The sequence below is a fragment of the Buteo buteo genome, chromosome 13 (genome assembly GCF_964188355.1).
Source record: "Buteo buteo chromosome 13, bButBut1.hap1.1, whole genome shotgun sequence".
NCBI classification, from domain to species: domain Eukaryota; kingdom Metazoa; phylum Chordata; class Aves; order Accipitriformes; family Accipitridae; genus Buteo; species Buteo buteo.
The window spans coordinates 38,953,152-38,976,150 of record NC_134183.1 but is presented as its reverse complement, the minus strand read 5'-3'; the positions used below and the strand labels follow the sequence as shown (position 1 = coordinate 38,976,150).

The 22,999-nt window shown below is 49.5% G+C and overlaps 1 protein-coding gene across 4 annotated transcripts; it reads right to left on the bottom strand.

Moving 5' to 3' along the window:
• Positions 1 to 762: 762 nt before the first annotated feature.
• Positions 763 to 21,793, bottom strand: SORD (sorbitol dehydrogenase). Of its 4 annotated transcripts, none has more exons than XM_075045764.1 (9): positions 21,571 to 21,793; positions 18,083 to 18,116; positions 17,202 to 17,366; positions 14,903 to 15,062; positions 13,233 to 13,351; positions 12,691 to 12,756; positions 4,714 to 4,844; positions 3,786 to 3,907; positions 763 to 2,097 (listed from the first exon to the last, which is right to left on the bottom strand). In XM_075045764.1, the coding sequence occupies exons 1-9, from the start codon at positions 21,628 to 21,630 to the stop codon at positions 1,932 to 1,934; spliced, it is 1,023 nt and encodes a 340-aa protein (XP_074901865.1). In that variant the 5' UTR covers positions 21,631 to 21,793; the 3' UTR covers positions 763 to 1,931. The 4 variants fall into 4 exon arrangements, with proteins under 4 accessions (XP_074901865.1, XP_074901863.1, XP_074901864.1 ...); XM_075045762.1 differs by having other exon boundaries at positions 4,714 to 4,889; positions 21,571 to 21,789; XM_075045763.1 differs by lacking the exon at positions 21,571 to 21,793 and adding an exon at positions 19,515 to 20,095 and having other exon boundaries at positions 4,714 to 4,889.
• Positions 21,794 to 22,999: the final 1,206 nt, after the last annotated feature.

Sequence of the window (22,999 nt, the reverse complement as noted above, 5' to 3'; positions counted from 1 at the left end):
ATCGTGTCCTACCAGACCCATCACCCCCAGCAATGCCCCCACAGCGGCAATGGCCCAAGCAAGACCTGGTGTGGGAGTAAATTACAGCCAAGGAGCCCAAAGAGGCTGAGCCGTGGATGTTTAACAGCCACCCAAAACCACAAGGAGTAGGTCTCCATTTCCCAGTAATAACAAGGTCTTGTGATGGCCAGTGGTCCCCCAGCCATGCCAGTGGGGGTCCCCCCCAGCATGAGAGTCAGGAGCCAGGAAAGCCCCAGTGCTCAGCAAGAAGCCCTGGCTCACACCCACTGCCGAAAGCTGGGCAGCCTTTCCCTCCCACAGCCACCACGCACCCTTCAGCAAGGTGGTTTAGCAATTCTTGCACAGGCTCTGCTAACACTGCATCCAATTATGGGGCCAGGCTCCCAGGTAGGTTTTACCTGCTTAGGCTGACACATTAACAACCCACTTTGAGCAGTACTGTGACCGCTTCTCCTTCTGGCTACAGAAAGTTGCGCTGGGTTATGTCTTAGCCCTGTAAAACACAGCATGGACTTGCAGGCTTCTACCTCTGCCAAGACAAGCCACCTCTGCAATAAAGACAAGCTTTGATTCGCAAGCAGTTGGGTCATTTAAGGTTTCATGGTCCTGCCAGCACCAATCTCACTTGCAGCCTGGCAAGACCCAGCCGCGCAACAGCCCAGTGGTCTGCACAGTCCCCGGGGCCCCAAGTCACAGACCCCTTCAAATCACCCACCCAACACTTTAATGGACACAGACACATCAGGTAGGTAGCATTTATTGACAAAAGTACAGTACCAGCCCAAGAAAGGAACTGATCTCTCAGCACTAAAATTAACATGACTGTAATCAAAGATTAGATTTTGTTACCTGCAACCTGCTACCTCGTTAGTACCTCATTCATGGCTCACAAACTCAGCAGGAAGGCCTGATATCCCTGAAAAGTTACAATTCATTTGCAGTAGTAAAACCTTTGCATGATGCTGTCCCCTTACCTCTCACCTGCGCTCCCCTCCACACTAGAACCGAGCTGTGCCCCACCACAGCAGCCCCACCTTGGGAGCCACAAAAGGACAGGGCTCTCTGCGGTCCCAGCCAGAAGCAGGGCAGCTTCCTTGCAAACACACTGCAGCTTGCTCTGCAGCGGTCCTTCTGCCCCATGGAGAGCTGCTGGGGAAGATGACACAGCAGATAATGGTCCCAGCTGGCTTCCAGACTAGCTTCTTCAAAAAAGCCCCAAGCTCTGAGCTTTGGGCCCACAGATTGCTATTTGCGAAGAGCATGGAGAGAATGACCTGAATGTGCAGATGCTTCCCATAGAGGTGGGCTGGCCAGGCTTTGTTCCACAGGCTGTTACAGTCCCTGAGCATCCCCGAGGGAAGGTGCAACTGGAAGGGAGAGTATTCATATAAGGGCTATCCGACGCCCAGGGATTGCCACATGGGAAGAGCTGCGGCAAGCACAGCCCCAGGGCAGTGCTGGGGCGGGAAGGTGGAGCGCCAGCATCTCCGTCCTCGCTTCACCCATGCAGCTGGTGACGCTCTCCCCCAGCACATCTGCATGGACAAAACCCACGGCCCCACAGGCAGCTCTGCCCAATACATGCAGAGACGCTCCAGCTCTTCTCCGCGTGGGGTCTGCCAGAGAAGGGCCAACTGTGTGAACCATCGTCTCTAACCAAACAGCAGTGTTTTGATTCAAACTATTCCCTATTGGTTCTCCATGTGTAGTTACCTGTTAATATTCTAATGGTGTATCCCTCAGTGCCATTCACCCTTACAATCGTTTGATTTTCTAGCTGTGATTACAAAGCAGCGCCTGCATAAGGTGACTGTAAACATGCAACAGCCGTACATCAGCCTCCTGCGGCCTCATGCTTCGCATCTCAGGCAGGCGGTGTAACGGGAGAGAGGGCCAGGCACTGCAGCAGCTTAGGGGTTGTGGTCAGTGGGGTCACACTTCAGCATGATCTTGACCCCCTCACCCCTCTTGGTGGTCTCAAACGCCTCAAGAGCCTTTTCCAGGGGGAAGCGGTGCGTAACCAAAGGCTTGACATTGATCCGCTTGGATGCCAGCAGAGCAATTGCCACAGGCCACCTGCAAGGGAAACAGAGAGCAGGAGATGAGAGCAGTCACCAGTTTGGAGCCCCAAGGAAAGAGCAAGGAGCCTGGTTTCATTACAGTAATTTCGTTAGCCCAGACAACCAAGGGGAGTTTTGCCTGCAGTCTTCTGGAGGCGGGTCCTCAAGCATCAGGCAGAGGAGATGGGACAAGCCAACTGCTTTGGGCTGTCAAGCACCAGGAAGGCAGGCACTGCTATACACAGACAGTAGGCTGTGCTTCACCTGCAGGAGGCCAAGTAAGTGAAAAATCCCAGGAAACAACTGTACTTCTGAAGCGCCCAATGAAAAACAAAACTGCTGTGCGCGGCTCTCCTGTCGTCCAGCCTCCTTGCTTGCAGACTGATCACTGTGGAGTTCAAACTCATCGACTTGGTGCAGGGAGAAGAAAGGAAAAGCCTCAGTCAGCTTCCAACCTCTTTTCTGGCAGAGACTTGCTCAATTTGATTGCCTTGCCACTCCATTTGAATGGGCCAAATTGGAGTGATAGGGATACACAGGGATGCAGCAGCTAATCTAATTCTTACTTAAAGACATTTCTTATTTTAAGAAGGAGCATGACTACATCTCATAAATCCTTCCTGGAAAACAACCTCTACAGACTAAGCAAAGATTCTTGCTCCACTAGCAAGAAACTACAGCTCTGAACAGAGCAGAAACCAGGCTGTAAATATGCAATGCTGGGTCTAAAGCCCTGCCCAAGGAGTACAAGGTCAAATAGAGGAAGCTGAGCTTCTCCTGCGTTCAGGGTGCCAGCTTTCAGTACACTCAGAGACCTGTCTGTCCACCAGCCATGCAGTTCACTTCCCTGTAGAGAGCACACATGCCTTCAGACTGGCTCCAGATGTATCTTCAGCTCCAGCAAAATGATCAAAACTAAACAAGGCTCTTGCTCATCCCAGCATCCGCTGATCTCCAACAAGACTGACAATGTGATTTCCTTCCATGAAGAGCAAGGAGAGCAGAGCTGGGCATGGCTTGGCATAGGATGTGGCACCTGGGATTTTGACTCTTTGCCCAGAATTAAGATTCCCCATATCCTTTGCCTCAAAATGGACAATGTAACAGTTAGGAAGGTGGATGCCAGGAGGCAGCCAGCTTTTCACAAAGCAGAGTGTAGGGTCAGGGCTGGGCCAAGCTGCTGCTTAGAGATCTCCCAGCACAAGGGGTTGAAGCAGCTAAAAGCTGTGTGTTCCTCCCTGCCGTGCCATGAGCCAGCACACTTTTAGACAAGCCAGTCTCTTCCAAAACAGCCCCAGCACCTGGCCTTCCCTTTCTATAGGTCATAACAGCTGAAGGCACAAATGTTAATTATGATTTTTTTTCCCCATTTTGGCCTGCTTGCTTGCAGCAGAGTAAGGGTTTATTTGGTCTCTTCCTTTCTTTACACCAAATACTTCATGAAATGGGACGGTGGGACAACCCAGCTGGGCTGCTTTGTTGTGGTCAAGTTTGCAGTGCAGGGCTCATCCAGGAACCAAGGCATAAAATGCAGGACATATCAGTCAGACTGCCTGCACTGCAGCATTGGCATTTCAGAGTGACATATGGTTTAACCAACTGTAAGGAAAAGCAGCCTTTTCCACATCCTCTCTCCTTGTGGAAAGCAGGAATTTCTTAAGGACAGACTTGGAGACACATCAGCCCACCCTGCACAAGACTCACGTGTTGCAGTAGCGGAATATCCCCCGGATATCCACCTCCCGCACGGCAGCATTCACGATGGGCACAGTGACCATCTCAGGCCCCAGCCCCACCAGCACCAAGGTCCCACCAGAACGAGTGGCCTAGAGAACAAACACACAAATACGTTATATTTTGCCAAACAGTCACCAGAGCCTAGACAGCAGTCTTGTGGCTGTAATGAACTGCCCAGGGCACCGCAGAGAAGCCAGGGGAGAGGCAGGATACTGTCAGGAGCCCGTAAGCGTGAAACATGCAATAAACAAGGCTTAAAAAGCAATCTTTCAAAAATATCTGAAAGATTTTGGGATCTAAATCTCATTCTGAAAAATGACTGGTCCTTAGGAGTATGAAAAGTACTTTTGGATTTCAATAGGAGAGATTTAAAACTAAAAGCCTGATGCTCCACTGGAATTTTTCTTTCTACAGCTTGTCCCATTTGTCTCCTGTCCTTTCATTGTGAAACTCTGCACTACCTTCTCCACATCGTCCCGTTAGGCAGTTTGGGGTAGCAAAACATCCCCTCCTTAACTGCTTTCTTCACCTGCTGGAATTATTATTCTTAATTATTCTCCTTATTTGGACATAACTTCAACTTACTGGAAGATGCTGTCCTACAGCTACTGCTGCGTAGCCATGCTTGGGTTTTGAAGTCTTACTGTAGTCTCTTTGGTAAGTGGTAAAGCACGTGAGCATCAAATCAGACAATTATCCCCATGCTGCCTGCAAAGACGTTAACTCTTTAATTGTCTCTCTTAGTTTGTTGTCTAATGAGCACCTTCTCTCCCCCACACCAAGCCCGCTGAAATTAAGCACCATGGGAGAGAAATAACTGTCATTCTCTGTGGCATCCCAGAAGAAGAAAAGCCAATGCCACCACTGCTCTGCCTTGGGAATAAGTGGTACTCACATAAATGCCAGCCTGGATGCAGGCTTGCACTCCTGTACACTCCACAGTTATCTCGGGCATGCAGCCAAGCAGACTTTCCACTTTGGAAGCCACTTCCTGCGGGGTCTCATTCTTCACCTGAATGGTGAAATCTGCCCCCACCTCCTTGGCTTTTTGCAGGCGAGAGGCAGATAAATCTGAGGAAAGACAAAACAAGTCAAGAACTGGAGCATTATGTGAAGCAGGAGGGGAGAAAGAACCCGAGCTTGCTATCTGCTTCCTACCCCCATCTGATGTCTCAACAGAGCCACTTTGGTGACCAGCTGTCAACTCTCTCAGGAGCGAAGACAGCGTTTATTATGAGGTAGGACAAGGTGGGAAACTACAGCGCAGTAGTACCTTCTCAAGAATGCACATAGACCACCCAGACCAAAAGGCTTCCCACCCTTGATGCAAGCAGGCCACCCTAATGCAACCACCTTGATGCCAGCAGCACCTAACCAGGGGAGGAAAGGGTCTACATTCCCTCCTGCAACTTCACGCAGCCTTCGGTGAGGAGGCAGGGAGGACACCTGCTCACTTTTATGGGCAAGCAGAGAAGGATGAGAGATGAGGGCAACTTAAACACACAGGAGATGCCAAAGGCTTTCCAGCTGCAGAAGAAGGTGTGCTTTAAAGAGGCTAAAGCATAAACTCACAGATGAAATCCACACCATGCAAAGCAATGTCTGAGTGAAGAACAGCTGCCACCACTAGACTCGAGGGGTATCTTCTAAAACAACCAGTTCGTAAATCTCTCAATTTCTCTTTTGTAACAGCTGGAACACCGAGAGTGTGCCAAGACAAACTAGAAGACTAAGCTTAACTCCAAAGGGCATGCACATCAATGCTGCAAGCAGGAACCACAGCAGGAACAGCCTGCTGGCATGTTGCTGTCCTGACACTGCAGAGGAGAGGAACCTCAGTGCAGGCAAAGGCAAAAGGCAGCAGGAGGGCAAGACAGACAGGGCAGTGCTGAGCTACACTTGCCCTGTTTGAACAGTGCGGTTGTGTCTTACCAAAACTGCCACTGTCCAAGACTGCACTGCCCAGCGTCTCTCTGGCAATGACTCTTTCATGAAGTAGCTTCACTAATTCATACGGGACCTTAATCCACTAGCAAAAACAGACTGTAAAAAACCACGTTATACACACACTCAGCAAGTTAACCTAGGGAAGATCCTACAACAGGGCAAAAACCCACAATTCACTTTTGCATTTTCCTTCCCTGGCTCTCAAGATTATTTGCTATTGCTCATAGCCTCAAGAATACCTCTCAAAGAGCACTAGGCAGAGGCAAAGTTGCTCTGACCTTGCTCCCTGATGGCCTAGAATCACCTGGCTATGGACAACACAGCACTGAGAACATGTGTTTTGGGTTTGTGTGGTGGGGTTTTGGTAGCAGGGGAGGGGGCTGCAGTGGTGGCTCTTGTGAGAAGCTGCTAGAAGGTTCCCTGGCTCCAAGTCGGACCCGCCTCTGGCCAAGGCCAAGCCCATCAGTGACGGTGGTAGCACTTCTGCGATAACACATGTAAGAACAGAAACCTGCAGCAAGGGAGGAGATTGGAATGTGAGAGAAACCCCTATGCAGACAGCAAGGCCAGTAGAGAAGGAGGGGGAGGAGGTGTGCCGGAGGAAGGGATGCCCCTACAGCCCGTGGCGAGATGGCAGGCTGTCCCCCCCCAGCCCATGGAGGGGAGCAGAGGAGCAGATGCCCACCTGCAGCCTGTGGAGGACCCCACACTGGAGCAGGGAGATGCCTCCGAAGATGGCCATGACTCCACGGGAAAGCCCACACTGGAGCAGACTGTGACTGAAGGACTGCAGTCTGTGGACAGGACCCACGCCAGGGAAGTTCATGAAGAACTGCAGCCCACAGGAAGGACTCACACTGGAGAAGTTCGTGGAGAACTGTCTCCCATGGGAGGAACCCCACGCTGGAGCAGGGGAAGAGTGAGGAGTCCTCTCCCTGAGAAGGAAGGAGCAGCAGAGACAACGTATGATGAACTGACCCCAACCCCCATGCCCCGTCCCCCTGTGCCACCGGAGGGAGGAGGGAAAGAAAATCGGGAGTGGAGCTGAGCTGGGAAGGAGGGAGGGCTGGGGGGAAGGTGTTTTGAGATTTGGTTTTACTTCTTATTATCCTTGTTTTGATTTGAGTGGTAGTAAACTAAATTGATTTTGTCTTTTCCCCAAGTTGAGTCTGGTTTTTGCCTGTGACCATAATTGGTGAGTGATCCCTCCCTGTCCTTGTCTCGACCCACAAGCCTTTCTTTATATTTTCTCCTCCCCATCCCACCGGGAGGGAGGAGTGAGTGAGCAGCTTCATGGTGCTTTGTTGCCGGCTGGGCTTAAACCACGACAAGATGTCAGGTTCAGAGGACTGTTAACGTGGCCATTTCACTTCTAACGGTACTGGATGAGAGCAGATCATGAGGTGTCTGAGGGCTTCCTCAATGAACCATCAGCAGATGCTTTCAGCTGAGCAAAGTGCAGAATGCATTAGTTGTCAACAGTGTTTCCCTGCTGTTACAGACCTCTCCCATCCTTTTACCCTCCTTGTAACAGCATGGAGGCTGCTGAGTATCTCTCAAGCAGTTTCTGTCACAGATGAATGAGCAGGCAAGCCCATAAAAAAAAAGGGAGTGGATCTGGTAACATGGTGAACCTCAGATACCCCATTAACACAGAGCAACAAAGCTCATGATGATAAAAGTCTGTGAGGCCATGGCTGTACTCTGGTACTCTGTCCAGAGGGATCTTGACGGCACTGTAAATATCTTTTGAAGATCCATAAAATGGTTGCCCTGGCAGGTAGCCACACTGTTTGTCTCTTCTCTTCCACATCCCCTGGAAGGAAGCCACCCATCCCTCTCCAGGCACCACCAGTGACAAAGACATCTCTGGAGATAAGGAGGTGGACAGCAGAGAAGAAGAGTGGCATTTCCCAGGCAGAAACAACCTCTTTGCCTTGCACTGAAGCAGTGGTCAACAGGGGCCTGCATGTTGGCATCAGAAAAGATGTCCTGATCAAAGGTGGAAACTGAGCTGTAACAGCCAAGATCTCCTAGACCCAAAATTGAGGGGTGAGCAATGTCTCCTGCCAGAAGTCCTGGGCTTGAAGACTCAGAAAATGATGCTTTTGGCAGGGACCCACTCTCCTCTCCAGGACACGCAGCGCACACACCCACCACAAAGAGGAAAATACCCGCCTCATCAGGGTACAGTCTTCAGAAAAGTCAGAGATGGGGTTGGGGGAAAATAGCAAGGGAAAAAAGAAGGAGGACAAGGCCACTGCTCTGACATGAGCTGTTCTGACTCAGCCCCAGCGCTGGGAGGAAGCCAGGCCAGAGGACCTACCCTGCCCATCACACAGCAAATGTGACGTTACTTACTGCCAGGGCAGGCAATGGCCATGCCCCCACCGGCAGCAGGAGGGCTCAGGATGCTGGATACGGGCACACCCACTGAGATGAGCACCCAGGAGACCTGTGGAGGGAGTTTCAAGAAGGGATAACAAAGGGTAATCAAATGCAGATGAAGGAGGAAAAGCCAAGGTAATAAAATGCAGACAAAGGAGGAAAAGCCAAGGCTGAAAAGTAAGGGCAGCATCACCCTGGAAGCCTCGATGTGGGCTCTCGTTCCTGTGGCTGCAGGAGGCATTAGTCACGTCTGTCCCTCCCAAGCTCTGAGCATCGGGCCTCAGGTTGCGTGTACGGTCATGCTTGAGCTTCTGCTAGCTGAGCTGCACTCAGAGACCTCCTATGCAGCAAGAGCACAGGCATGGGCACTTCTGAGGCACTCAGAGTGCTAAGAAACACTTCTGCCTGGCATGGCTGGTGTCTCCCAAATCTCAGCATATGGCAAGGAGACCATGGGGGCTCAACAGTGCTCCCAGCAATGGACCAAACTCCCCATGAAGTTTGGTCTCAAAACACCAGCTTGCAGCAGACACAGCTGGATTCCGCAATTTATAGTACCTGTCCAGTCACTAATATATTTTATACTGTCTCATTGGCAGAAATACATCCAGAGGCAGTGTCCTGGAGCAACAGGCCATGCCAGCCAGTGCATTTCAAAGTGGCCACAAAAGTCACTCTCAGGCAGCAAAAAAACCCCACACCTTTCCTATAGTGGGCCTCTGGTTTGCTGACCTGCTCAGGAAGGAAGTCCTCACATCAGAGAGGCATACAGGATGCAGCAGCAATACTGTCAGACCTGGTCAGGGCTGTGATAACATCTTGGTACACCTAGCCTAAGTGAATCACCGCTAAGCACTTACTGAAGCTGACAGATCTGCAGGTTATCAAATGAGAAGTTTACCGTATTGTTCAGAGCTCCAGACACTTCTGAGTCTTGAGATGGACCAAGTCGTCTGGATTTTAAACCTTACTGTGGCTGAACCCCACAAAACTCTTGGGAAGCTGGTCAATTATACAATTAAAGCGTTGCATCTTGCCTCTAGTCAGAAATTTGTTTTCACTTCCCAGACGCTGGAGCTAATTAGTTTTGGCTGCCAGACTAAGAGTAGCCCATTCTTGTATCTCTGCTCCCACAGAAGTTATCAAATTATACTTAAGCTTCTCATGATAGTTTATGAGCCAGCTTAACAGGCAAATATTCTTGAAGCTCTCACACTTTCTATGTTGATCTTCTTTCACAAAGGAGCTGAACTCTCTCCAGTTACTCATCTTCCCTGACCTTGACTTCCAGGGTTTCTGGAGGCACTGCCACCCAGGACTTCAGATTTAGATAGCACAAGGGGAATAGTCTCCCTTAAGCAGGAATTACTAAGTGTACTTTTAGTGACAGAGTAAGGCTAGACAGCCCAACACCACTGTACAAATACCCAAACTGTTACTTCACTTATTGGGGAATAAGGCTGCTCTTTTACATGCCTCTAAGGAGAAAAGTGGCTTTTCAGAGCAGCAGCAATGTCCACAGCAAGGCAGAAGGACAGGAGAAGGTTGCCCGTAAATATCAAAGAGCAGAATGGAGAAAGCCATAGACCTGAGGGAAGAGTAGTTGAGGAGCCATGAAACAAGCTGATCTTCCGCACCCAACAGCAGTCCATTAAATATATCAACCCCCTGCCTCTCCACAAGGGAGAACACCAGTCTGTCAGGAATAAGGCACTTCAGGGAAAAGAGCAAAGGCTATCAGAAGCACTAATACATTTTATCAGGCAAGATGCCGTATCTGGGAGGAAAGGCATGCTTTAGTGCACAGAAGCCTTTGGAAGGGTAGGGTTAAGCATTAGTCTTTAGCTACAGTGCCAGCTGCTCTCCAGGAGTCCCAGAGAAGGGAGCCGACTCCTCAGCAGAGACGTAACTTTCCAAAATTCGTTGACTCCAGGTGTGCCAAAGACACGCACCACAGAAGCTGTAGGAGGTGGGTTCTCCCCAGGTCAAGAAAAAGCTCTTCTAGATATTTCTAGATTTGTGTGCGGCTTGTCAAAACAAAACATTTGAAGCCTTAAGTGTTGGCAGAAAAAGCTCTTCACAGACAAACTCATCATAAAAAACTCCAGGCAATGCATTCAATGAATCTGGTATCAAAGTACAAGACGGCCTTTGTGGACAGACAGTCACCTCACAGTTGTTGGCTCATAAAGCCGACACAAAAGCAAGGGCAGAAAAATCCCCAGCGGCAACAAGCCAAACTAAACTTATTGCTCAGCTCATGACACGTACAAATATTTGACTAGGGACAGCACCTCCATGGGTGTCTCTGAGCATCTCAGCCAAACACCTCTCAGGTGGGAGAAGTCTACAAGTCAGGATCATTAACCAGGCCAGGCATAAAGATAAGAAGGGGCTAATTCCATGTAGCTGAGCTTGCTGGCCCTACAAACCAGGTACTAAGAACTTCCTGTGGCCACCTGGAGCCCTATGGCACATGCTATACAGACCTGCTTGCCAAAGGTCCCCATGAGCAGTCTACAGGCAGAGGCAACAGCAGCACCCAGTGTTACAGGGAAGAAAACACCCAGGCAGGACTGGGGATGGGGTGGTAGGCTGAATCAGCTGCCTCAGCCCCACCAACCACCGCCAGCTCACCAAGCCCTTCCCACCCAAGGACTGGGTCACCCACCAGCCCCTGCACCAGCTCAGCTCAGCTCAGCAGCAATCCTTATACATGATTCAAGAGGCAGAGCTGCTTTTCCTGCTATAGCAACCACAATCCTCAAATGACAAAGCTTTGCAAAATCTGAGGCCTGGACTGATCATGTCCACCAAGCACATACCTGCAGGGTGGGGCCAGCAGAGCAAAAAATGCCCTGGACTTGGCAGCAAGAGGATTTAGGGAGGAGAAGGCAATAATCTGCCTTACGTTTTGACATGAGCTACTACCGAAGGATGCTTCTGCAAAGGCAAGAGGGTGGGACCTGAGTTTTGTCTCTCAACCCAAAGATGGAAACACAGTAATCGAGAGGTCAAAAATACACCTCGCCCGAACTGTGGGAGGTGGAGTAACAGCCTTCTGAAAGGCCCACGTTGGGGTGTTAGCCCAAAAACGCTGCAGCAACCTGTGCTCATTGTCTAGTCATACCTGTAACTGCTCCTCCCGGCCATCACCACTCAGAAGGATCAAAGAGTAGCAGCAGAAGCTTGAAACATCACTTCCAGGCCCTGTTCAAACCCGAGGTGGAAATTTCAACCAGTAAACATCTTCAGGTTACCCCAGCTCTCCATTCCTCTGGGCAAGCTACACAAAGAAGAGCCTCAACCTTTCAGGAGAGGTGGAGGGAGCTGGGCTGGGTTAGCATGGCAAAGAGAACGGAGGATCGAACGGCTGTCTGCAATAACCAGAAGGGCAGCTGCAAAGATGATAAAGACTCATTTCAGTTGTTGCAGACAAGGGGAAATACCCACAAATGAGAGTTTGTGAGTGGACCCCAGAAAAAGCTTCTTTATTAAGAGGCGGTGCAATCCTGGAGTAGATACCCAGAAAGGTGAGATCTCCATTGTCAGAGATTTTCCAGATGCAGCTAGACAAAAACATGGCTGCAAGCAGCAGTTGGACTAGGAACCTCCAGGATACAGTTATACAAGGAAGGCCCATTTCTGAAATGCAGGGACCCTGAAAAGGCCATTTCAGTCATTGTGGATAATCAGTGGAAAATGAACCCGGCAACAGAAAGAAGGGCAGCAAAGGAGGACTGGAGAGGCACAATGTGGCTGCACACAGAAAGGACTGTGCAAACCCTGTGTCCAGGCCATCACCTAGCACTACAAGAGAGAGGGAAAAAACCAGCTCAGAGCAAACTTCCAAGAATAGCTCCAAACAGGGTATAAAATGTGCTGTGTTGCCTGGTCTGTGTGCCTAGGTGAAGACTAGAAGCAGATATAATCAAGGTCTAAAAGCACTACACGGAAGATGAAACCTGATCATCAAGGCTTGATCTATGAGCCAAAGGCAAAACACAAAGCTGAGGTCATAAGAGCTCAAAACAGAAAAAGAAAACAATCAGTGACCAGAGGCACCAGGAGCAAGCAGAGCTTCTGTAACTCAGAGCTTTGTCATACAGATGCATTGCCTCTTCCCAAAAGACCTGCTCCAAGTCTGAAAAAGGTCTCTAGGCTTGGTCCAAGGACCACTCATTAGCCTCTGGTTTATTCTCCTCGAAGCACTGTAGTCACTCCACCCACACAACTTGTCTGTGCTAGGAAGCAGAAGTTACTACCCTGGTCCGCCAACCTAGCAGAGAAGCACCAGTTGCAACTGCATCTTCTTATAGATCCCAATTAGTGCAGAGATCAAAGTCTTGTCCTGGGGAATGAGGTGTTTATTAGGATTCCCTCCAGACAGGTGCACGCTACTACTCCATTCATGAACAGACTTTCCACTGTGCTTGGGCTGCCTTCCCCAGCAGTTACCTTGACAGAATAACTTGGACCTAGTCAAAGTGTTGTATTGTGGGAAACAGGCACATTCTTAAAGGTAAGAAGGACTTACCTGTAATTACCACAGCTGCTGCACCCATCATCTTAGCAACAAGCACATTAACAAGGCCAATCGGTCCTGGGTACAAAGGGGAGAAAGAGAACATACGCAACGGCCAGACAGCACCAGCCACAGGCTCTGAACACGCCCAGAGCTCAGCATGTTCCTAGGCTAAAGGAGGCTCCGACTGTGTTTCCAGGTGGGCAGCTCTGGGATCACAGCATCACCACAATCCCAGGGTAGTGAGACCAGCTGCTTAGAGAGCAGCTATTGCTACATGAGGGGCTCTGCAAGGAAAATGCCACCCACTTCTCTGCTTCCTTGAGCTGGGAGGCTCAGCATGCCCAGACACTGCACTTTGCATCTGGGCTGCTCAAAATGCAGCACTGTAGTGCAGCATGGGCAAGGACAGCCTCAAGGTCCCCCTCGGCATCCCTGTAACTCTGCCACGACCCCCACTTACAACAGAGCCTAGAAGCACAGCGTGCACCTTGCCCATCCCACTCCATGCCACGGCAGGCAGAGAACTGAAGGACTGAATACATTCACCGTACCAGAGCCAGACACGAAGACTTTGCTTCCCAGAGTGACTCCCGCTCTTTTGCAGGCATGGATTCCCACTGAAAGAGGCTCGATAAGGGCTCCTTCTTCAAAGGTGACATTATCTGGAAGCCTGCAAGAACCAGACACAAGCAACATCACCGAACAGGTTTATGACGGGGATGAGGAAAGCCATGACACTCGAAGATCAAACATGGGTCTAAATCACAGTGGCTAAATACACTCTCACCCTTGGTCTGAGAAATGCAGGGCTGGAACATGTTTCAAGAGGTTATATCACCTCTTTCCCTCCGCTGAAGCGGCATCAAATGCACCTAAATCATCTACCAGTGAGGTTTGCCCACGCACCAAACACAGGGACCCATAAACTTCCCCACATCATCTCTCCAGTACTTGGTGAATCAAGCCAAAAACTCCTTTGCCACTCGTTCCCTTTGGAATAAACCCCACAGTTGCACATGCACCAGCCTGAAGGCTGCCCTATGGCTGGGACCCATCAGCAGGCTCCCAGACCCCTCATCTGGGTTGAATCATTCAGCAAAAACCTAGAAGAAGACAGCTACAAACCAGCCACTTCCTTCCAAGCAAAAACTTGTGATGTTGTCTGGAAATGTTATTTTAACAACACACAGGAAATCAGGGACAGCAGGTCTGGACAGTGAGAAGTTAGTCCCATCCAGACCAGCATCTCATCCTGAGAGCAGCTGCTTGGGATCCACTTTGAAAGAAGCTTCCTGCCTGAGGACTCTCATGAGAAAAGCATTCAAGTGCCTCCTTCTGACTGATGTGATCCTGAACGCTTCCTCTGCAGACACCAAAGATCAATCCTAAGGACGTTCCTGCTCATGGAAGTACCAGCTCCATACAGACTGAGAAAGAAGAAGCCCCAGAGATAGACCAGTCTCAGGGGGCTACTACCTTAGACTATTTTTAACACCTTGTGTAAATGCACTTATGTGGGTATAAAGTTGCAGAGGTTTATTTGGGTTTCTAGTGTATTTGCTAGAGTACTTAAGCACAGACTTGCTTTTAAGCAAATGTGTCAGTCCTGCCACAGTTAAGAACATGCTCAAGTTTGCAGAACTGGATATGAAAACAGATGTGTAATGCTGGCAGCTTAGTGGGGCCACTCAGCACCACACAGAAAAGCAGTTTAGCAGGGACACCACTTTCTATTCCTGTTCTGCTCTAAGTAGGATGACTTTGTTTCAAATGACAGAGCGAGGTGTCAGCAGTCAAGTGGCATTTCCTGAAAAGCAGCAGTAAAGTTAGCTCAGCTCAAAGAATCAAAGGCCTTCAGGCACCGTCCTAAGAAGGCAAGGATATAAAAAGGCAGCAGAAAAGAAACCAAGAGCAGGGAGCAAATGGGAAAAGGAAAATAATTAAAGGGTAAAACAGTGGTGACATCCCAGGAAACATGTAAGGAATGTTTGTTTATGTCTGGCACCAGAGGAGATAAACTACACCTGCCTGACAAACCATTTGCAAAGTGGCTGCCATCCAAGCCTTATACCTGTTATTTATGGATCAGAAAGCAATAAAACCTGTTGTGTTCAAGTAAAGAGTGCTCACTGCAATACTCAAAAGGGCCAAGAGGCAATTGTTTCAGCTACCCTCCCCCCCAGGGAGTACATATTTCTCTGCAGAGGGAGCACCGACTAACTTGTAGCAGTAGCTGGCACTGTGCTTGTAGTAGCGGCACAAGTTCCCATTATCAGGAGGCGTTGCGCAGAAGAAGATGGTTGGAGACAGGTTATAGCGGCCAGTTCTACAGAACTCATCCATTTCTCTTGGGACGCCAGGCTCAATGGCCACTCGATCACCTGCCAGGGTGAAAGCAGACTGTGTTATTCGGGAAGAAGGTGGGCAAATAGGTACGAGTAGCACTGAATAACCACAGAAGACAGAATGAAACCCCGGCACAAGAGAAGCATGAGGGGCATTTGCTAAATGAGAAAGATCACGCTGCACACACCAGGCAAGTTCCTAATGCTTCCTTCACAGCTGCTTCATCACCAAGATCTTCACAGTTACTTGAAAAGAGCCGGTGTTTAAGAGGCACAGACACAGAGCAGATGGAAGCTCAGTCACATACAAACCTCTCTCCAGCTGTCTTGCACTCAACCTTAGCAGACAAAAAGGCAGCCCTCACCCCAGGCAATCACACAGTGATGAGATTTTTTTTCAGAATCTGTAGTAATTGGAAGAGGAAATAATTAGGACAAAGCAGGTGAGCTCCGCTGGCTTCCACGCTGGAAAGGGTTGTTCCTTGGGAAGGAAGCTTATGGTGCAGAAGCACACCCAGGAGTCAGGCAGGATTTATCATGGAACAGAGCCATCTTGATGCTATGATGGAGTAGCCCAGATGCTGGAAGGACATATGGTGCAGGACAAAGAGTAATTATTTAACTGCAATCACGAGGCGGGACAGACTAAAGGAAAAAACTGTGTGACCGTAGCACAACTTGCAAGTACTTGCAAGGGACACAAGACAGCCCATTTTATTTGGCAGAGGAGGCCAATCAAAGCCAAGTCTCCCAGCGAAGCTCTCCACCAACAGGCTTTCAGTCAGACACAGTGACAAGCAGGAGGATGGGTTGAAGTAGAGAGCCATCTAGCCCACTGCGCCGCCTCTGATATGGCCAACGGGGGATGTCTGGGGGTGAGAGGAGCAGGACAAACACATACTGAATGTTCTCCCAGCCTCCCATTATATTCACCTGTGGGGCCTCCCAAGCTGCATGTGGCTTCTTTGTATTTAGTAACCCTCGACAATTTCTCCTCCACCTTCCACCATGTAAACTTTTAGCATCCACGTCATCCTTTGCCAAGGAGGCCTGCAGGTCTGCTACAACTTAGGTGAATGCTGCACCTGGCTCCCATTGTCCCTTGCTCTTGTATTGGAAGAACCAGAGAACAGGCAACCTTTATGTGCCCTGTCCCTGCCCTCCACAAGCCTTCAGACCTGTGTCAAGTGTCCTTGAATTGTCTCTCCAGCTCCTAGCTCAAGTTCCTAATTTAGTCATTCATCAGAGAGAACCTGCTCCACATGTCATCATCTCCTTGTCCTCCTCTGAAACTTTTTCACTTCTTTTATATCCCTTTGGAAAGAAGATGACCACAACTGCATGCAGAGCTCCAGATGTGCAATGATGTCCTCCGATTGAGTCTCTGTCCCTTTCCTAACACTGATTTGCATTTTTCACCACTACTGAGCCAACATTCCCATGCACTGTGTCAGACCCAAAGGTCTCACTCTGCAGCAGTGATGGTCGGCCCATCATTTTAGATACGCAGCCAGTTTTGCTTCTTCTGTCATGGACACCACTTTATGTTTATCTGCATTGAATACCACCTGCATCTTATAGCCCAGGCACCCTTAAGGTCTCTCTGTAACTCCTGCTAGCTCTCCCATGTCCTCTCCACCCTGCCTGAGTCGCTACCATCAGCAAACTTTGGAAAATTCACTGCTCAGTCCATTTTCTAGAATATTCATGAGCACAGCAAACTGTAGAGGTCACCACGGGGCCTGGTACAGTCACTCCAGTGACCTCTCTCCACTGCAGGAGGCCATTTGCTCCTTCTAGAACACACACAGCAAGAAACATTAACAGTAGGTTGTTGTCAAGAGCAACATACGTGGTTTCTGAAGCTTTATCTGCTTCTTCAAAAGGCACCTTGTACCAGCATACACTCTGCTCTGCATTAAACTAAAGTCAGACCAGCCTAAGATATCCCAGGATAAAGCACACCTAAGAAATACCATAAACTACAGTGGCCAAGCTGGGTGATTTAATAGCAGCACAGTGACAGTCTTTGAAAGAGAAGGTCAGGCTGTGCAATTCACACCTCAGAAGAGCAGATAAATTTACCTAGCAAAAAAGCACAGCCCATTATCAACACATTCTCGGGGAACTGATTAGCAGGAAAACAAATAAAAAGACAGTTTTGATTCCAATTACCTGGTTTCAGATGAGTCACCCCTGATCCCACTTTGACGACAGTCCCAGAAGCTTCGTGCCCCAACACCATGGGGTCCTTCACAACAAAATCCCCGATTCGACCGTGCTGCCAGTAGTGAACATCAGACCCGCAGATCCCAACAGAATGCATCCGCAGGAGGACCTCTGACAGTGAACGAAGAAAGGTTACTTGTAGAAAAATTTACCTTCTCAGGCACTGGGAGAGCGGCATGTGTGCTGTCCCTGTGTCCCACAACAAAGGCCAAGCAAGCACTGAAACACCCGAATTTACTAGCATTAAAGAAGCGTACCAGAACTGCACATGCACACATTAGGATGGATGGCATATTCATGAGAGACCCACTGAAATACAAAACTATACAAGAATTTACAAATCAGGAAAGCTTAAAATATAGTAAGACCCCTGTCAACAAAAGCTAATACAATCTAAGAGGGGCGTAACTATTACTGGACCAAGGATTAAAGAGCAAGTCCATTTAATTTTTCCTTCTCCCTAAGCTACAGTTTCAGCCCTGGAGAGTTAGTGAATCAAGTTTCTATCAGCCCATATGCCTAGCCTATTAATATTTAGTCCTGCAACAAGAACATCTGACATGTCCCAAGAGCTGTTTAACGTGAAATACATGACCTGATGAAACAGGAAGCAAAAAAAGTCACGAGTGTATCTGTGACTGCTCCAGCTCTTCTTTTCAAGTGGAAATGCAGCATCATCTGTTTCAGCCACACATTCTTTTCTGGATTATTTTATACTTTCTCAGAAATATTTTATCTCTTTATTATATCAAGGAGTGACAGAAGAGAATGAGAAAAAAAGAGATTAGTAAGAGAAAGCAGACAGAAGCAGTCATCTCTAGACCTACCATCAGGACCCGGTTCTGGGATTGGACGGTTTTCCTATGGACAAAAAGAAAAAAAAAGCATTCAGCTGCTTGTGCCAAGCATAGCCATGGGAATATCTCATGGTAATTCAGTCCAGGTTAGCTCAGGTAGATCTGTAAGTAGATCAGGTTTTTGGTTCTGTCTGCTCAATAAGACATTGCTGTGCAATGAGGAGGGATATAAATGTGCAGTCCACAGTTCCTCCCTAAGCTCACCTCATTTTGCTTGTACAGTGGAGTAACATGGGCATCCATTACGAGTGAGCACACAGCCAGCTTGTAAATCCACTCTCCAAATCATTTTGCAGTAATTTCCCCTTCCCTGTCCAGACAAGAGCCACATACTAAACCTTCCTGCACTGAAACAGCTTCAAGTTTCAGCTGAATTCTTCATCTCACTGGCTGACAAAAAAATTCACATTCTGTAGCCAGGAAGATTCTGAACCACCTATTTCTATAAAGAGTTATATTGCAGTGTTTATATTTTTATTATAAATAATAGGAAATATTTTTACTACATAATGATAACACTATGTATAAATCAAATGTAAACATTACTGTAAATCACGTTTAAAGTCACATCCTCTTGTAATTGGCACCTCTTTATGGGGTGAATGATTAAACTAGAATTATAAAAGTAGTCACTTGGCCCCAAGTTATTCTTCCACCCAAAAGGTCTGCAGGCCTTTTGCCTTCACTGAACTCCCTCAGGTGCCTCAAAAGACAAAGCAATAATTTTGCTGGGGTTTACATCAAGACAGTACAGTACCCACCTAGCACCCACCCCTAGGATCACGTCTCTAAGAAAAGCCCCACCAAAGTTGTTAGTGCTAAAAATGAACCCTTCATAATCCATTTGCTGCTCAAATTTTCACACATCTTAGAACCCTTTACCCACAGCCCAAAACTGGGCACAAGACCTTTGAGCAGACCTCCTATTCACACAGTTTCTCTTCAAAAATTCAGTGCATATACATTAGTGAGCCCACAGTTGGTTATTTCTCATTACAAGAGCATCTTCAGTTAGCCAGAAAATTGATCTCTGGATTTGAGAGATGAGCGATCACTTTATAGCAGTCCTCCACGTATTAGCTTCACCAGTTAAAAGCTGCTACATAACAACAAATACAAGATTTTCTGCTGCCCTACCGCACAGAAAGCGGGGTATCCCTTCCTGCTTTTGGGGAGCACTGTTTTGCATTTTAGCTAATTAAATACATTCTCAATCCCAGCATATTCCTCAACTGGTACTTTGTACTTCACCAATCTAAACATCACAAAAAGAGAAGTTCTAGAAACACATTCTCAAAGCGCTGCTCTGATAAAATACCTGCTGAATAATCAGTGCTGTAAGTGGGCAGGATGGCACAAATTCTGTTGACTGGAGTGCAAATCAAAGTACAACTCAACCTACCGAAATTTTCAATGTTCGGAACTGTATCTGCATTGTTTCTATGTGGGGTGTTTGGTTTGTCCCATTAAGGAGCCAGCCCAGAGCATTATTTTTAGAAGTTGATCTAGATGTAACCTGTTGTATAGAAAATGTCCAATAAGCATGGAATCTGGTAACACATCAGAGGTACAGACCACCTCAGCTATCTCAAAGGGCCTGAACAGAACAGTCCATGGTGTGAGATAAAGCAAGCCAACTTCTAGCTGAAAATGTGTATGTGGCATTCCTCAGCCCAGAAAAAAACACTTTTTTTTAATAACAGCTGTGCCAAAAACCAGACATCTTGGTGGAAAGTGAATCCTCCAGCCTGATCTGCAGAAAACAGGGAGTGACCAAACTGGAAGACCCCAAAATATTTCAGGACGCATGTTCTGCTCGCTGTCCATTGTTCACTGAGAAGTTCTGAGACAGCAACTGGTATAACTGAGGATGTGAAGGAGATGCAGCAAATGCTTTCTGTGAAAGGAGACACATAAAGAAAGGATAAGGTACATGTATAAAAAACAACAAGTCCTCAAAGGGCAGCAAATGGGAGCCTGTGGATCAAGAGGAGAGTCAACAAAAATGAAGTCAACACATTATCGCATAACACAGGTCAGCTGTTGAAGTCATGGTGACTCTCCCCATGTGAAACAGTCCACAAGAATCAAGAAAGGTGTGGGAATTACGGGGAAGATGATCTCACCTAAGTTTAGGTATCAACGCAGGTAACAAGTTCAGAGTTCACTGCCTAGACTCCTTATGTCATCAGTGGGGCAATGCAATGAGTGCCATTCACACTGTGGCAAAGAAACTTTAGAGAAGCGCAGGAGGATCACACCCCGAGGGGCTGCCAGTAAGGCCAGGGGAGCACTGACGACCACCTCCAACGTCTCCAGCAGTATGAATATCCCAATGAAAACTCAGGCCTCTCGGTGTAAGTCAGTTTAGAGGCCAGCAACACAGACAGGATGGAGCCAGCATCCACCCTCACAACTCTCATATGCCTTTATAAATCACAGCATTTTGAAAACGCATTCTTGAACTACGGGGACCATCTGTCTCAATTCTCTCTCACTGTGGCAATGCCTTTTATTTCTAGTAAGTCAGGCTGCACGTGCTTCTAGTGAAATTGCAGTAATATCGAAGGTGGCTGGGAGCCACACAGGAATTACCCACACGAACACTGCTTAGCCTTTGGCATGTGTCGCTTGAGCTGTGCAGGAATGGTAAAAAATCAACTGCTTCCTTGATAATCATCCCCCAAACACACTGCTGCAGGTATCCAAAGTCTGCACATTTGTAACAGCCCTCCTGCCAGAACTGTTTGTACAGAAAACTGCCTGTCAATGTTTGCCTACGTAAATCTTCCTTCCCCGATTTGGCACTTGCCAAACTGGCAAACACAAGCCTCCAGCAGCGCCGCAACGATTCAGCACCCAGCAACTTCCAAGCGCTCGCAGTCAGAGAAGCAGAATCGGTCTGAAGCACCAACCGAAAATAAAGGCCTCCCTCTCCAGGGGGTTACCCCACCACAAGCACAAGCGTGACCCGTGCGGCCGCTCCCTTCGGACTCTCCTTGCTTCCCACCTGGGCTCTCACAAGCCCCAAGCAGACGGGAGTCGCTACCGAAGAACACCCGTTCCCCGTCCCCTCCACTCCCCTCCATCCCCCGGCCCTCAGCCATGGGGTAGCCCCGAAATTTGCCCCGCCCCGAGCACGGGGGCAGCCGCTGCCCTTCCCCGCTCGCAGCCCGGGGGCCGTTCAGCTCACTGACCCGGCATCGGTCGGAGAGAACCGGGGGTCCCCGGGGGCTCAGCCCGAGCGGCCTCCCGGGCCGGCGGGGAGCTGCCCGCCCGCGCTGCGGCCCAGCCCGGCCCGGCTCCCCCCCACCCCGGCCCGGCCGCCCCGGACCCGCAGCGCCGCGGAGCACCGCCCCGCTCCCGGTCCCCTCCGCCCGGGGCCTCGCCGAGCCTCGCCGAGCCGAACCGAACCACGGCAGCCCCGGGGCGGCCCGCTCCCCCACCCCGGCCCGTACCAGGCGCAGGTCGCCGGCTCGGTGCACCACCACGGCCAGGTTCTGCCCCGGCGCCGCCATGGCTCGGCTCGCCTCGCCTCGGCTCGGCGTGGCGCCCGGGTCCAAGGGCCGGCGGCGGGGCCTCCCGCGGTGGGGCCGCCTCTCTGCCCCCCGGCCGCCCTCCGCGCCAGGCCCGGCGCCGCCCCCGCGGCACGGAGCGGGCAGGGCCCGGCGCCAGGCCCCGGCTCAGGCCCAGGCCCAGGCCCAGGCCCAGGCCCAGGGCTGGGCCTGCCCCGCGGGGCACCCGGGGCCCAGCAGGCCGCAGCGTCAGGCCCCTTCAGCCCCACAGCCTTACCCCCCCGGCACTTGCAGCGCCTGGGGAGCAGCTTCAGCTGGGGGCCCACCGGCTGCCCTTCCCTGCACCCTAACCCTGGCTGGATGCGGGCTTGGGCAGGGACGCAGTGGTCCCGGTGTTTCAGAGCGTAACTGGGTGCCACCTGGCCCTGTCCCTTCTCCCGTCGTGTCCGCCTGGATGCCTGCGGCTTCTGCGCTAAACGGAGTGGCTTGGTTCAAACCACCGCTGGTGTGAAGCCAGTGGCAACACGGCACCCTGCGCTTTTGACTAAAATGCAACAAAATGGGGGCCCGTGGGCTTGCCTGGACCCAACTGGACACAGAATGGTTGGAAGATGGAGAGCTCAGCTGTGAGAAAGGCTTATTGGGAAAAAAAAAAAAAAAAGATATTTTGGGGATTCTGGGTATCAGGATAAGAGGTTTTCCACCCAAACAGAGTTGGCAAAGATCTCAAGAAGATTATCCACTCCAGTGTCCCCTGAGAGCATTCTGAAACTGAAAGCTTTGCGAGCTTGACTTCCTTGGAAAAACAGAAAATGTACAGGATATGTCATGCAAAGTTGCCAGAACCAGCTAAAAATAGCCTGCACTTCTAATATTATTGCTTCCTCTTGCTTGCATGAATGGGAGTATCTATGAATTTCGCTTCCTTCTGGCAAAAATGTTTCACCTTCCAGGCAGACGAGGGCTGATGTGGTTTTTTCCTCCCTAACAGCGTCATTCCCCGTAATGCGTATCTGAGTCGGTCAGCATCAAATTAGTGGCTGTGAGCCACCCCTGTGGTTACTCTGAGGGCAGGGAAGGAGCGTGTGTGTGAGGGAAGCTGGGACAAAACACCTTACTCAGTATTTACACAGCAAAGCAACTCCTGCCGCATCTACTGCCTCAGTGGATGAAGCAGGAATATTTACATTTCTGCAAGTTACGGAAAGACGGGGAATGGCCATCTCTTCCTGGACATGCTTGTTTTCTCAAGGCACCCGTTCGCGCCTCTCCTTTTTAGGATATATTTGCAGCTAACCTGCAAACTTGACTTGCCATGCAAATTGTCTGCATTGTTCTGTCTGTTTCCCAGCGTGGAAGTCACTGTGAAATC